The following is a 14,468-nucleotide window of genomic DNA, read 5'->3' on the forward strand; positions in this document are numbered from 1 at the left end:
AAATCTGTCTAACTCCTCAAGTTTACTCACTGTCTCAGCATCCACTGCACTTTTGGATAGCGAATTCCACGGATTTGGGAGAAGTAGTTTCTCCTCAACTCTGTTTTAAATTTGCTACCCCTTATCCTAAGACTATGACCTCTTGTCCTACAATGCCCCACCAGCGGAAGCATCTGCTCTACGTCTACTTTATCCATACCTTTTATCATCTTGAATATCTCAAATTGATCTCCCCTCATTCTTCTTAATTCCAGAGAGTATAGGCCTAAACTGTTTAATCTCTCTTCATACGACATAGTGATGCTTACATCCTGTGGACGAATAAAAAAAGTAATCTGAGATTTCGATAAGAGCCGTTTTACTACTGTGGAAGGCAAAACTTGATTGTTGAGATTCAAGCATTGAGCTCCAGGGAAAAAATGGCCAGGGATTTGAAAGGCAACAGTATATTTAAAACCTTTGAAAAGAAACAGGAGATTAGAGATGATGAGTTAGTTTGAAAGATCAAGGAATAGTGTAAGTTAGTTTCTTGAGGAGAGTGATGATGGCAGCAGATGTGAAGGAGAGGGGTACAGCAGCTGAGGAGAGAGACAAGTTAACAACGCCATCTAACATCGGAGCCTGGAATGAAAGTTGGCTGTTTAGCAGTTTATTTGGAATAGAGTAAGAGCAGCTGGAGATGGGTATCATTGAGCTCAGAGGGCATAAGGAAAGATGGGAGAGAAACTAATGAAAGATGCATATTTAAGCTAAGACATGGGCAGGACTTTAGAGGAGGTTTAGCCCAACAGTCTGGGGAAGGGAGGAAAACGACACTGGCAGCTAACCAAATAATCTCAGTCACGAGAAGAAATTCATGAGCTCTTGCACTTGTTGAAGGTGAGGGTGGAAGTGACAAGAGGAGGGGTTTTAAGAAGATTGTTTACAATAGATGAAAGAAGCTGGGAATTATCTTTGTGTTCCAGAATTATACTGGAATAGTGAACAGTTTGTCCAGATGAGAGTGGAGGCAGATTTAATCGTAGCCTTCAAAATAGAATTGGAAACGCTTCTAAAAATAAAAATTCTGCCGGGCAAGGGTGAGGAAAGGGGACTAGCTGCTCTTGCAGCCAGTTTAGAAAAGGCAGACCAGATTGCTCATTCTATACTGTAACCATCTTATTCTATGACAGCAGGACCACATCAAACTTTGAGATTCCAGCCAGATCTTTTTAAATGGCGAAACCAGGTGTCCACCATTTGATTTCAAGCCTGCGCCCCTTGGACTCAAGGAAGTGGAGATGAGGCCATATCAGGGGGAATAGCGAGGATGAGAAAGTGTAATTTTTTAATGATGTGAAGATGTCGGTGTTGGACTGGGCTGGACAAGATGAGAGGTCAGACGACACCAGGTTATAATTGACCTGGTATATTTGAAATCACAAGCTTTCAGAGCGCTGCTCCTTCGTCTGGTGAAGAGAGGCGCGCAAGCACAGAATATATGGGCAGAGTGACAATAGCCCGACATTCTCAGGTAATCAAGAGTGTCAATGGATAAGTACAGACAGTGTAGTGTAGTGTCGGCCAGCTGAATAACAAGTCTTTACAGATAATCACAAGTGCTAATAGATAAATGCAAGCAGTTAAGCATAATCAGTATTCGTAAAGTGTTGACAGGCTGTGTAACAAGTGAAGGGATGACCTAAAAACCATTGTGGCTGTTGCAATTCATGATTCGGTAGCATTGATTTCACCCTTCAAGTCCCCTTGGTACTAAATCTTGCAGAAGGTGGCAAATTTGACCAATTCTGGACATCCGTAGTCTTTGGTGACACTGGTTCTCGGACATCGGTAAGTATGTTAGGTGCTGTCTGTAGACCCTGAATCTGGCAAGATGTCTCCAAGCGATGGCTCTCAGATTCATCCTCTTTGAGTAGGCCCTGCCACCCTTTCCTCTTCACAGTTCTGCTCCTCCCTTTGTTGAGCCAGGCACCACTGTTGACTTCTTATCTCCTGCCTTTCAGCAAAAATAATGACAGTGACATCACCAGGCTCCAAGTTCCTGAGGTTTTCCTCACTGCAGTATCAAAAACAGAGACTTGACGATTAGCATTTGTCCCCTATGGACCGCTTTGACCATTCACCATCTGAAGTTGCCAGTCAAAGCCCACTGACTCATATCCTGGTCACAACATTGATGTCCAGTCCTTACTTTGCATTCTGGTTTGGCACAATCCCACACTACCTTTGGCCCACACATGTGACTGAGTGGCCACAGCTTTGGCTACTCTGTTACATTCTGAACTCTCATCTCACATTCAGGTATTGTCCAAAGCTTCACTCCAAGACCTTGCACTCAACCTGCTCTAATGGGGACACTTATCAATACGCACCTCAGCATATAGCCAAGGATTACAAGTGCTCTGCTCAAGCAATGTGTCACTGCCAACTTTCGAAGGGAATACAAGGTGGCATGGTGGTTAGCACTGCTGCCTCACAGTGCCAGGGACGCAGGTTTGATTCCAGCCTTAGGTGACTGTGCGGAGTTTGCATGTTGTCCTGTACCTGCGTGGGTTTCCTCTGGGTGCTCCAGTTTCCTCCCACAGTCCAAGGGTATGCAGATTAGGTGGGTTGGCCATGCTAAATTGCTACTTGGTGTCCAAAGATGTGTAGGTTAGGTGGATTAGCCATGGTAAATATATGGGGTTCCGGGAATAGGGCAGGATTTGGGCCTGGGTAAGATGCTCTTTCGGAGATTCTGTGCAGACACAATGGGCTGGATGGCTGCCTTCTGAATTGTCGGGATTCTATGGGATTCTGCAGTTGTTTGCCCAGTCAGGCAATGGTACAGCCACACCATGGTAATCACCTTTTTTGGAAGTCAGTGCGCTAAGGTTTAAATGCTGAGCAGTAGTCAGTGGCACTCGCACATAAGTAGTGCTTGAGTGGGCATGATTGAATAACAAGTTTGACTCCAAGCATGTCAACTGAGTTACAGCAATAGATACTGATGACTGACATGTTTTTAAATTAATTTTGCCCTTGTCAACGTCCCACTTCGAGAAGCCACCTTCCTGTCCAAATGTAATGGAACTGTCATTCCATAATGACTTCCCACCTGCCATCCCCACCGCACTGCCCATCTACAAAGTCCATAGCCTGGTAGCAGAAGGCATCCTCAAGAATGGTGTTTTTCACATTTGACAATCAACCCCACATCTGTCGAGTCAAAACCCACCGTTGTCCCTCAAGGCAAACCCCCCCCATTCTCCCACATATGGGCCCACAAACACCCCCGAATCAAACTCCACCAATCTCCCTTGAGTAAACCCCCGGTCACCGCTCAGCCAAACACCCTGGTCTTTCACGAGTCAAACACCCCAGTCTCTCTCAAGTCAAACCCCCTGTCTCTCTCAAGTCAACCCCCCCCCCCCCGCCAGTTCCCCCCAACTAGGCCCCCAGTCTCCCTTGAATCAAACCCCGATCTCCTTGTATCCCTCAAGTCAATCCCACCCTCCCCCACCCGAGTCCCCTTCAAGTCAACCCCTCCAATGTTCTCAACTAGCCCCCCCCCCCCCCCCCCCCCCCCGTCTTTCTGAGCTGAAAAGCCACGGTCTCAGTGTAGTCAAACCACACCCTCTGACTAGGTCACAGTTTCCCCAGTACCCTCAAAGAGTCCAACTCTGGTACCCTAGAGTCAATCCCAGTAGCCTCAAGTCTTACTTTACTCCAAACCCCTCGGGTCAAGCCTGGTCCCCCGAGTCAAACCCCGTAACCCCTGGGTCAAGCCTGGTTTTCCCCAAGTCTTACCACCTCTCCCCCGAGTGAAGCCTAGTGTCCCTCGAATCTAACCCTGTACTCCCGAGTCAAGCCTGGAGTCCCCGGGTCTTATCCCATACACCCAAAGTCAAGCCTGGTGTCCACCCCAGTGTTGCCTCATACACTGTCTCCCTCCTGAATTGATGAAGCTGCTCCGTGAGTGCAGCGCTCTCCTCAGAGCTCCCCTTAGAGGTGTCCTTGCCAGGTGCATGCCTTTTGAAGCCAATTGTGCTTTGCGCCGTTCTTTCATCGGAATGCCAGTGATGGATTTTTTTGATGGGGATTAGGATTCCTGTATATGGACCTGATAGTGAGATGCAAATGTATTTCAATGAGGTAGAAATGTGACCCACCACTGATGGGAGAGGGGACAATCGTGTCATGCTTTCACATTGGCGTGAAACGTGACTTTGGACTTCTCGCAAAATTTTCAACTCCCATTGCATAAATCATACAGAATGGGAGATAACCCTGTGACATAGTTGGTAATTCATTAGGGGGCAGTTCATTTTCTGATTGGCAGATGTGACAAATAGTGTTTCCATGTATCTGTATTGGGGGCTTACGATTTTCACCTGATGTATTAAAGACTTGGATGAACTACTAGACAAATGTGTATCCAAGATTGCAAATAAAACTAAGTTAAGAAACACAGTAAGTAGTGTGAATGAAAGCAAAAGAACACAACAGATTAAATGAGTGGAGAAAACTATAGGAGATGTAATTGAATTTGAAGTTATCCACTCTAGGTCAGAAAACAATAATTAGAATATTTTACTATTGATGAGAGAGTAGAACAGAGGCAGAGCAAAGAGATTTGGGCGTAAATGTATACAAATCAACAACTTATATAATGTCTTTAACATATTAAACACAAAGCTCTTCACAGGAGCATTAAGAAGCAAAATATGACACCAAATTACATGAGGCAATATTAGGTCAGATGACCAAAAGCTTGGTCAAAGAGTGACGCTAAGGTTGCAAACATTCTGGCTTAATCTCAGATTGTTGCCAGGGAGAGGGTGAAGTCTGTAGCTTGGGAGCAGACTTTGGAATGGGGACGCAAAGTCATGGCTTCAGCCATCCAAATATTTAATTGGAGGAAATTTGTTTATTTATTAGTGTCACAAGTAGCCTTACATTAACATTGCAATGAAGTTACTGTGAAAATCCCCGAGTTGCCACACTTCGGCGCCCATTCGGGTACACTGAGCCAATGCATCTAACCAGCACATCTTTCGGACTATGGGAGGAAACCGGAGCACCCGGTGGAAACCCACGCAGACATGGGGAGAACATGCAGACTCCGCACAGTTACCCAGCTGGGAATTGAACCCAGGTCCCTGGCACTGAGGCAGCAGTACCATTGTGCCACCGTGCCACCCATCTGCTCATTCAGTACTGAATGTTGGACATGCAGTCTGATGGTTTAGCAACAATGGAAGAGTCGAGAGAGGTGTGGATGAGGTAGAGTTGGGTGTAATACTGGACTTTCTGATGATGTTGCCAAGGGGCAGTTTGTAGATGGAAAAGGTGGAGGCCATGGATAGATCTTTGAGGGACGCCAGAGGTAAAGATGACAGAATAGGAAGACAAGCTATTGCAAATGATTCTCTGTTTACGATTAGATAGGCAAGAATGGAACCAGGTGAGAGCACTCCCACCCAGCTGGACAACAAGGGAGAGGCATCGGAGGAGGATGGTGTGGTCAAAAGTGTCATAGGTTGCAAATAGGCACAAAAAAAGGTGTGCGCTGGTGCGAAAAGTAATCCTCAAGACTAATGGAAATCCAGATAATTGACATCTGCTAGATTAAGATTATTCTTGTCTACCCCCTCAAAGAATTCAGTGGGGTTGGTCAAGCAAGACTTAATCTTTTTGAAATCCATGCTGATCATTTATAATATTTTTTGGTTTCCAGATGTTTTTCTATTTTCTCCTTTAATAGGGATTCTATTATTTTCTACCACTGATGTTAGAGTATATCGTCTGTGAATATGTTTCAAATTCCTTCTTAAACATTAGCTATTTGCCAGTACTGTGGCAAATTTTGAATGAATTAGTAAATATGTGTAATGCCTCTATTGTCTCTTCCCAAGATTATTTTAAAATGCATGGACATTATCTTTTGGGGTCAGGGATTTTGTCTCCATCAGTTTGAGTGCTTTAAAAAAATATCTTTTCAGGTTTCTGAGGCAGGATGGAATGGATATTCAGGACTCAATGTTGAGTTCAGCAACTTTACATTTTGACCTTTCTCATCCATCTTAAACCCCCTCCCCTTCTCTTTTTTTTAATATTCCATAAATGTATTGCTTCAATGCAACCCCCCCCCCCCCCCCAACAACTTGCTATCTGTATTTTGTTCTTAAAGTTACTACTTTTTGTTGCAGTTTTTACATTCTCCCTCCTTTGGAGTTCTGATGAAGAGACAATGGACTCAAAACCTCTTTCTCAACTGATAGATGCTGCTGGCAAACCCGGGGTCACTTGCAGCAGAAGCAACTTTGACCAACATGTAGAAATCCATTTGGAAACTGTTTGAGTCAATGTCTCTGTCCCACCTGCAGTCGGCGGTAAACTGGGCAGTCTCGGCGAAGGCATCTCCTCTTGTCTGTTTCTCTTTATTCGCTGCTCGTCATTCCGAGCGACCAAATATGCTGCCATCAAAGTTTGAGACCCAGCTGTAACTTCATCAACAAATTATGGAGATCAAGCTTTCTTACACTAATCAGGTGACTAGCAAATGTACAGTCTCTTTACGCCCGAAACTCGTATTAACAGTGGAGACAATTCAGCTCGAGATGGAGAACTACCAGTCCCAGAAGGCGTTGCACAGCTTGGCGCAGGCGCACTGGCGGTCAGGGAATCTGTTCGGGGTGACACGTGCCGGGAGCAGCGGTTGGGATTTTAACGTTTAAATTTCGAGAACGTTCCAGCCGAGCGGCTCGCTCCGAAAATGCCCAAAGTCAAAAGCGAGAAGAAATATGGAGGGCGCAAACAGGCGCAAAGTCAAGGTGAGGCCCGGTTCCCGTCACTCAGGTTAGGACAGGAGCCCGGTGACTAGCCGGCCCAAGCTGCCGCTTTAATTCGAGGTTAAAGTGCGGCCGGGCGGGGAGATGTTTACAATCACAGTATACCCACCCCACAGAAGGAGACCATTCGGCCTATCGTGTCCGTGGCGGCTCTCTGCAAGAGCTGATCAGTTCTCTTTTGGAAGCCATGATTGACGCTGCGCCACCAGACTTTCAGGCAATGCATTCCAGGTCCTAACCACTTGCGTGAAAAATGGTTCTTGTGTCTCTTGTCATTGTCAATTACATTAAATCTGCGCCCTCTCATTCTGGACCCTCTCTGGAGTGGGAACAGTTTTTTCCTGTCTATTCTATCCAGCCCCTTATAATTTTGAAGTGCTTCATCAAAACTTTTACCCACCTTCTGCAGAACAGTCCTAACTTCTCCAATATATCCTCATCCCTGTGGAATCTTTTCTTCACTGTCCAATGCTTTTGCATTCTTCATAAAGTACAACGGCCAGAAGTGGACGCAATGATCCATCTGAGGCTCAACCAGTGTTTTGTAAAGATTCATCATAACTTTTATTTGTACTTCACTGCTATTCATAAAACCCTGGATCCTGTTTGCCATAACCACTTTTTCAACCTACCCTGCCACCTTCAGTGACTTATGCACATGTACACCCAGGCTTTGCTACTCCTAGAGCCTCTTTAGAATTGCATGCTTTATTTGATATTATTTTTCCTTGTTCTTCCTGCCAAAAATAATCACTTTACATTTCTTAGCATTAAATTTCACCTGATTGTCAATGAGTGGATTTTTTGCAGACTAGGACTTACTCCAGAGACCTTTAAAAATGGAGATGGGATTTAGATGCTGAGGTCTCTCTCCTCCACCTTCCACCAATTCCTGCCATCTCATTTTTGCCAGCAGGGGGATTTTGCAACCCTAACTACCCATCTTGCTATTGATAATCCAACCCTATATCTTGAAGCCTATCACTATCTTTTTTGTAATTCATATTATCTCCAAGTTTTGTGTCATCTGCAGTTTTTAAAAATGTGCCCTCATCTAGTTCATTAACTTGTAGCAATTAGTACTGACCCTTGAGAAACGCCACTTTATACCATCCTCCAATCTGCAAAATTGCCATTCATCACTACTGTTTCGTATTACTTAGCCAGTTTTGTACCCATGCTGCCACTTTCCGTTTTATTTCATGGGCTTCTATTGTCAAATGCCTTTTTGAAATCCACATAGACCACAGCAACTGTATTACCCTCACCTGTTATCTTATCAAAAACTTAAACATTAGTTAAACATTATTTGCCTGTAACAAATGAAAACAGAAAATAGTGGAAAAACTTAGCAGGTCTGGCAGCTTCAGTGAAGAAAAAAAAGTTACTGTTTTGAGTCCAATATGATTTCTTCAGGACTACTCCAGGGATATTGGAATACTACTTCACAACAATTTTGACATACAAAAGTGAATGTTGGATGATCAGTAAAGAAATGAGGCTGCAGACTTGTGGTTTTTGAGGTGAATAGTGAAGATATTTTGGACACGTCACACTACCAATGAAGAGATGCTAATATACCTCCTGTACTGTAGGGATTCTATGATTCTATAATCTGAGACTAGCGGAACTTTGCTGACCAAGATCCGAAAGAAACAGTAGAATTTCTTGGGCTTAAGAACTTATGATTTGGAAAGTCTGATGCTGATGGGAAGAGCAATGATAAAAGAGATCCAGATAGAGAAAAAATAATCTATTTAAAGAGCCTCGCAAACTTGATGAATGTACCTACAACAAAGATGAACAACATCTCGAGCAAGATTAAGATGGAAATCCATGGTCATCAACACCCTCTCAGGGCATGGTACTTCGAGAAAGGGAGGAAGGATATTGATAAATCTCAATTTAATGCCGAGAAATGTAAAAACAATGTGTTTGGTGGGAAGTACAAGGCGAGACAATGGTTTTAGGGATGAAAGACTTCATTTACAAGGATAGATTGGTAAAACTAGGATTGTTCTCCTTTTGAGAACGTTGACAGGAGATTTGATTGATAGAAGTGTTCAAAATCAATAAGAGTTGAGACAAAATGGATAAGGAGAAACTGCTCCCCTTGGAGTGATCGCGAACTGGAGGGAAATGATTTAAGGTGAATGATAAAAGAAGCAAGAGTAACAGGAGAAAACATTATCTTGTGACGTGAGTGGTTAAGATCTGGAGAATGTGATGGAAGCAGGTTCAACTGTGACTTTGAAAAGGGAATTGGATACCATTTGAAAGTAACAAATTTGCAGGACCTAGAGAAAAGACCAGCGAGTAGGATTGGTTGAACTGCAAAGAGCCAGTGCCAAAAAACCACTTCCAGTGCTGTAAGCATTCTACGATTCTCTCTATCCAAGAATGGACCAATACATCTGCTAGTTTCCTTGGAAGATTATGTCGAGGAGGCACACTAAAGTAACATTGCCTCTCTGCAGCTGTAGTAAATTTGATATTGACTTGGCCTCTCCCTACTAAGATCTGGATCTGTATGAAGAATCAAATTTAATTTGTGTCACAACAAGCATTGAAATGCTAATATGCAGCATTAGCCTACACGACCCTATGTGCTATAAACATGAAATTGAGAATATTTTAACTGCTGTATTACAAGTTCAGTTTTGATCCTGTTTTACTTTGGCTTAGGTATTGTGTTCAACACTGGAATTGGCCAGCATGTTCTGAAGAATCCTTTAATTGTGAATAGCATAATCGAGAAGGTACAGTAAAGTGTAGTACATTATATTGCTGGATCAGCCTAATCATGTATCATTTGGATGTCATTTCTATCATTTTGACACACCCCAAGGTGCATGGTTCTTAACTGCAGTAAAAACAGTGGGGGTTCGTTAGAAATTGGGTTTATTGAAGTTTTGAATATGAATATCAAATTCTTCTGTCACCAATGTTCTTCAATGTCCTGTCTTTCTAATTGTAAATACAGTCCTGTGTATTATCCATGCAATGTACCTCTTTGCAGGTTTTGTTGTTCTTTCAATCTGAAGTCCATGTTGAAAAATGAAACAATCTTTCATTTTGAACATGCTAAGCATTCCTGGGTCAGTTATTGCGCTGATCAGATACAGCAAATGTTCCCTGAACCTCAGAAGAACACCTTTAATGCAACAGTATGAACCATTTTGCTTCCCGCACCAATTATCCTTTTGACACCAATGATTGAGATACAGGCATTTTGTAGACAATTCTGTGTTATACTAAGCACTTAAGGGTGTTCAGACTATCCAAACTGAATCTACAGTTAGCCAGAGGAAGCGCATCTCATTGGCGAACTCAAAGTTGTTTGTTCCTGTTTGACACGAGTGGAAAGGGAAATGTGGCTAAACCATGGCTAACAATTGAAATTAGAGATGGTATTAGATTCAAAGAAGAAGCATACAAATTGGCAAGGAAAAGCAATAGACATGAGGATTGGGAGCAGTTTGAAATTCAGCAAAAATAGACCAAGAGATTGATTAAGGAGGTGAAAATAGAATATGAAAATAAGATAGCGGAGAATATAACAACTGACTGAAAGTTTCTAGAGGTACGTAAAGAGAAAAAGATTGGCAAAAACAAATGTAGGCAGGCCCCTTACAGTCAGAAACGGGAATTCATAACAGGGAGCAAAGAAATGGCTGAGGAACTAAATTTGTATTTTGCTTCTGTTTTCACAAAGGAAGACATGAATAACGTACCAGAAGTCCTGAGAAATATAAGTTTTAGTGAGGAGCTGTAAGAAATTAGTATTAATTGAGGAATGGTTTTGGGGAAATTGATGGGATTGAAGGTGGATAAATCTCCATGGCCTGATTATCTTCATCCCAGAGTACTTAAGGAAGTGGCCCTAGAAATAGTAGATTCATTGGTTGCTATTTCCAAAATTCTTTGAACTCTGGAATGGTTCCTACAATTGGAGGGTAGCTGATATATGCCCACTATTCAAAAAGGGAGATACGGAAAAAACAGGGAATTGTAAACCAGTGAGCCTAATGTTGGTAGTAGGGAAGTTACTAGAGTCCATTATTAAAGATTTCATAGCACAGCATTTGGAAAGCAGTGCTATAATCACAGAAAGTCAGCATGGATTTACAAAAGGAAAAGCATGCTCGACAAATCTACTGGAATTCTTTGAGAATGTATTGAGTAGAGTTGACCAGGGAGAACCAATGGATGTGTTTTATTCATGCTTTCGACAGGTCTCGCATAGCAGATCACCTATGTAAAGTTAAAGTGCATGGGATCGTGAGTGCTGTCTTGAGATGGATAGAAAGCTGGTTAGCAGACAGGAAGCAAAGAGTTGGAATAAATGGACCATTTTTTGATTGGCGGGCAGTGACTAGTGAGGTATGCAGGGATCTGTACTTGGACCCCATTGTTCACATTATATATTAATGATTTGGACGAGGGAACTAAATGTATTATCTCCAAATTTGCAGATGGTGTAAAGTTGGTGGGAAGGTGAGCTGTGAGGAGGATACAGAGATGCTTCAGTGTGATTTGGACAGGCTGAGTGAGTGAGCATGTCCATGGCAGTTGCAGTATGAAGTGGATAAATGTGAGGTTATCCACTTTGATCGCAATAGTAGGAAAGCAGATTATTATTTGGGTGTAAATTAGGAGAGGTGGATACTCAGCGCGACATTGGTGTCCTCGTACATCAGTCACTGGAAGTAATCGTGCAGGTACAGCGGGCATTAAAGAAGGCAAATGGTATGTTGGCCTTCATAGAGGATTTGAGTTTAGGAATAGGGACGTTTTACTGCAATTGTATATGGTGTTAGTGAGGCCGCGCCTGGAGTGTTGTGTGCAGTTTTGGTGTCCTTATCTGAGGAGTGCAGCAAAGGTTTACCAGGCTGATCCCTGGGGTGGCAGGACTGTCATTTGAGGAAAGACTAAGGTTAGGATTATATTCACTGGAGTTTAGAAGAGTGAGCGAGGATCTCATAGAAACTTATAAAATTCTAAGAGAATTAGACAGGGTAGATTCAGAAAGAATGTGCCCGATGGTGGGGTAGTCCAGAACCAGTTTGAAGATAAGGGGTAAACCTTTCAGGACTGAGGTGAGAAGAAATTTCTTCACCCAGAAGGTGGTGAATATGTGGAATTCACTACCACAGAAAATAGTTGAGTCTAAAATGTTGTGTGATTTCAAGGATGAATTAGATATAGCTCTTAGTTCTAAGGGGATCAAGGGATAGGGAGGGGGAAGGAGAATCAGTGTATTGAATTTGATGATCAGCCATGATCTAATGAATGGTGGAGCAGGCTCGAATGGCTGAATGGCCTACTGCTTCTATTTTCTATGAACGTTTCTATGTATTCATGTGTGCTAGATTTGATCAGAAATGACTGTTTTAATTCACTCTGCCATGGAGTTCCCTTTCTCCCCTCCTCTACCACAAAAAAAGTAAAAACAAATCTATTGCCTTGCGTTTTTTTTCTTGAAGCATTGCTAACAAGCGAAGCCAATTAACTAACAGCCCAGAGAACCTTGATCTCATGACTTATTAATACCACTTGTGTTATGGTATACCTATGTAGGTGCCTAAAAGGGGCAGGTTTGGTTAGCAGTGAGCATTTGCGGCAAATCACAGGCAATGCTCGGTGTATATATTGAATTATGTAGAAGTGAAATTATTTATGACAAATGGTTTTTGTAGTAATATGTTCTTTTTAAAGTTGTCAGTTAAAATACCTACATGGCCTATCCTGGGAAACTGGGATCTCCAAGGTGTACAGACAATCTGATACTTCATTTACTATTGATTACAGGAAGTATAAAGTCAAATCACATAAAATATCTACCAATTATATATTCATATGTAACAATATGGAAAGACTGCATAATTAAATGAGTAATTACTTTTCCATCAAGGCTGCTATTAGACCAACAGATGTCATTCTGGAAGTTGGACCTGGTACTGGTAACATGACTGTTAAACTTCTAGAAAAGGCTAAAAAGGTAATTGCCAGATTGAAGTGAAACTAATGCTCTGATCCACAAATAAACATTTCTGTAGATTTCTGTTTTGCTTCAATTGCATTCATCCCACACAATTTTCTAGGGCCTTGCTGTCTCCTACTTTTAATTTTAACATGCTTGTGTTTGTTCTAGCTACTACTTCAACTCCCTTGTATCATCTTTTATTTTTTATATCACTCACATCCTTCAATTTTCCCTCCCAGCTCAATTCACATTTCACGTAGACAATTTTTTGTGATAAACTCCAATATTCCAGTCACCTGATTACTTTTTCATGTGTGTACTAGTTCTAGTGATTTTTGTGCCTGGACACCTACAATTCCTTTGCCTCTCCACAACTCCTCATCTCTCATCATTAAGAACATATTACGATGTATTTCTCAGTACCCCTCATTGAACTTCATCTGAATTGTTTTGCTCACACAATTGACCTGTGTATGTCCCTTGCAACATCCTGCTCCTACCTACTCTTACTGTGCCTCCTTACTTAGTGTCATCTGTAAACTCGTATGTACAACTTTATGTTCTTTCATCCAAGTCATTAGTGTGTGTGTGTGTATTTATATAATATTCTATATATAGTGTTGAAAATCAAATGCCACAGTACAGATTCCTGGAGAACACCACTTGTCAAATGATGCCAATGAAAGACTAAACTGTGTCCCTACTCGTATCTCTTTCCCAAGCAATTACAGGTCCATTTCATAAATTATTAAAGTTATAAGTAAAAGTAAGATGTAGAATAATCCTGAAAGTCGGTCAAATATTTAATTATTGCAGCTCTGCAAGTGACGAATCAATTAATCTGTAAATGAATGTTACATGCTGCATTTTTTAAGCTTGTCAATTGTTTTCCGTTTCAGTTGAAAATAAAACAGTTGACACATGCTACAGTGGAATTAGGTCTTCAAATTCTGAACTGGGAGGCAACTCCATTCATCCAGTGTAAGGCTGTGCAGTTGTACCATGCATGACTCAAAATCCCATTGTCTTCAGTCATATGAGAATTTGTAACCAAAATGCAACTCTTGTGGACATTTTAAAATCTGTGTTGGTGGTAGATGATAACCTATTCAAGCCCAGTATGAAATTATTTTAAAAATTAACCAAAATACTCATGAAAAACAATTTGAATCTAGATAAGAAACAATGCATCTTTATCATAAACAATCTGTGGGCTGCTTAGAAATCACAACCAGCAAGGAGGATTTATTTTTAAGTTTGTCCAACAATTAGTCATTACAATCTGCCCCTCATAATTCTCTGAGGTGAAGTATTTGAGACCCAGTTCACATTGTTTACACTTGTGATCTGAATCAACTCCTCTGGTTTGCTTCTCCTGAGTCCAATGGCTAATGCATTAGAAGGCCTCACTTTTCCATTTTATGCTGCTTACTGGCTCTAATTGCCACATTCTATATTAAAGATGAGACCACTTTTCACTAACAAAAGTTTTGATGCCCAAAGGAATTTTTTTTACTTGGGGTTGTTTTTCAGTTGTATGTTTTTTTTTGTGTTGTCAGTTTTTCTAAACTTTCTATGTATGTTTGGTTTTAAACTTAAATATTTTTGAAAGCACCCTTTTTTTCCTGTAGTATAAATTATGATCATTT

At 41.7% G+C, this 14,468-nt stretch overlaps 1 protein-coding gene across 6 annotated transcripts in view; it reads left to right on the forward strand.

The window, feature by feature from the left end:
* Nucleotides 1-14,468, forward strand: part of dimt1l (DIM1 dimethyladenosine transferase 1-like (S. cerevisiae)) — a 39,559-nt gene that overhangs the window by 2,662 nt on the left and 22,429 nt on the right. Inside the window, exons 3-6 of one of the 6 annotated variants that reach the window (XM_078218489.1) lie at nt 6,192-6,815; nt 9,519-9,592; nt 12,748-12,834; nt 13,719-13,800. Coding sequence is in view for 4 of the 6 variants with exons in the window: in XM_078218455.1 (XP_078074581.1) it covers nt 6,758-6,815; nt 9,519-9,592; nt 12,748-12,834 (219 nt within the window). In the remaining 2 variants the exon portion in view is untranslated. Of the gene's footprint in view, nt 1-6,191; nt 6,816-9,518; nt 9,593-12,747; nt 12,835-13,718; nt 13,801-14,468 lie in introns of those variants that run through there. The other 5 variants (XM_078218455.1, XM_078218497.1, XM_078218472.1 and 2 more) reach the window with 5 other exon arrangements.

Source organism: Mustelus asterias, chromosome 1 (assembly GCF_964213995.1).
Source record: "Mustelus asterias chromosome 1, sMusAst1.hap1.1, whole genome shotgun sequence".
Classification (NCBI taxonomy): domain Eukaryota; kingdom Metazoa; phylum Chordata; class Chondrichthyes; order Carcharhiniformes; family Triakidae; genus Mustelus; species Mustelus asterias.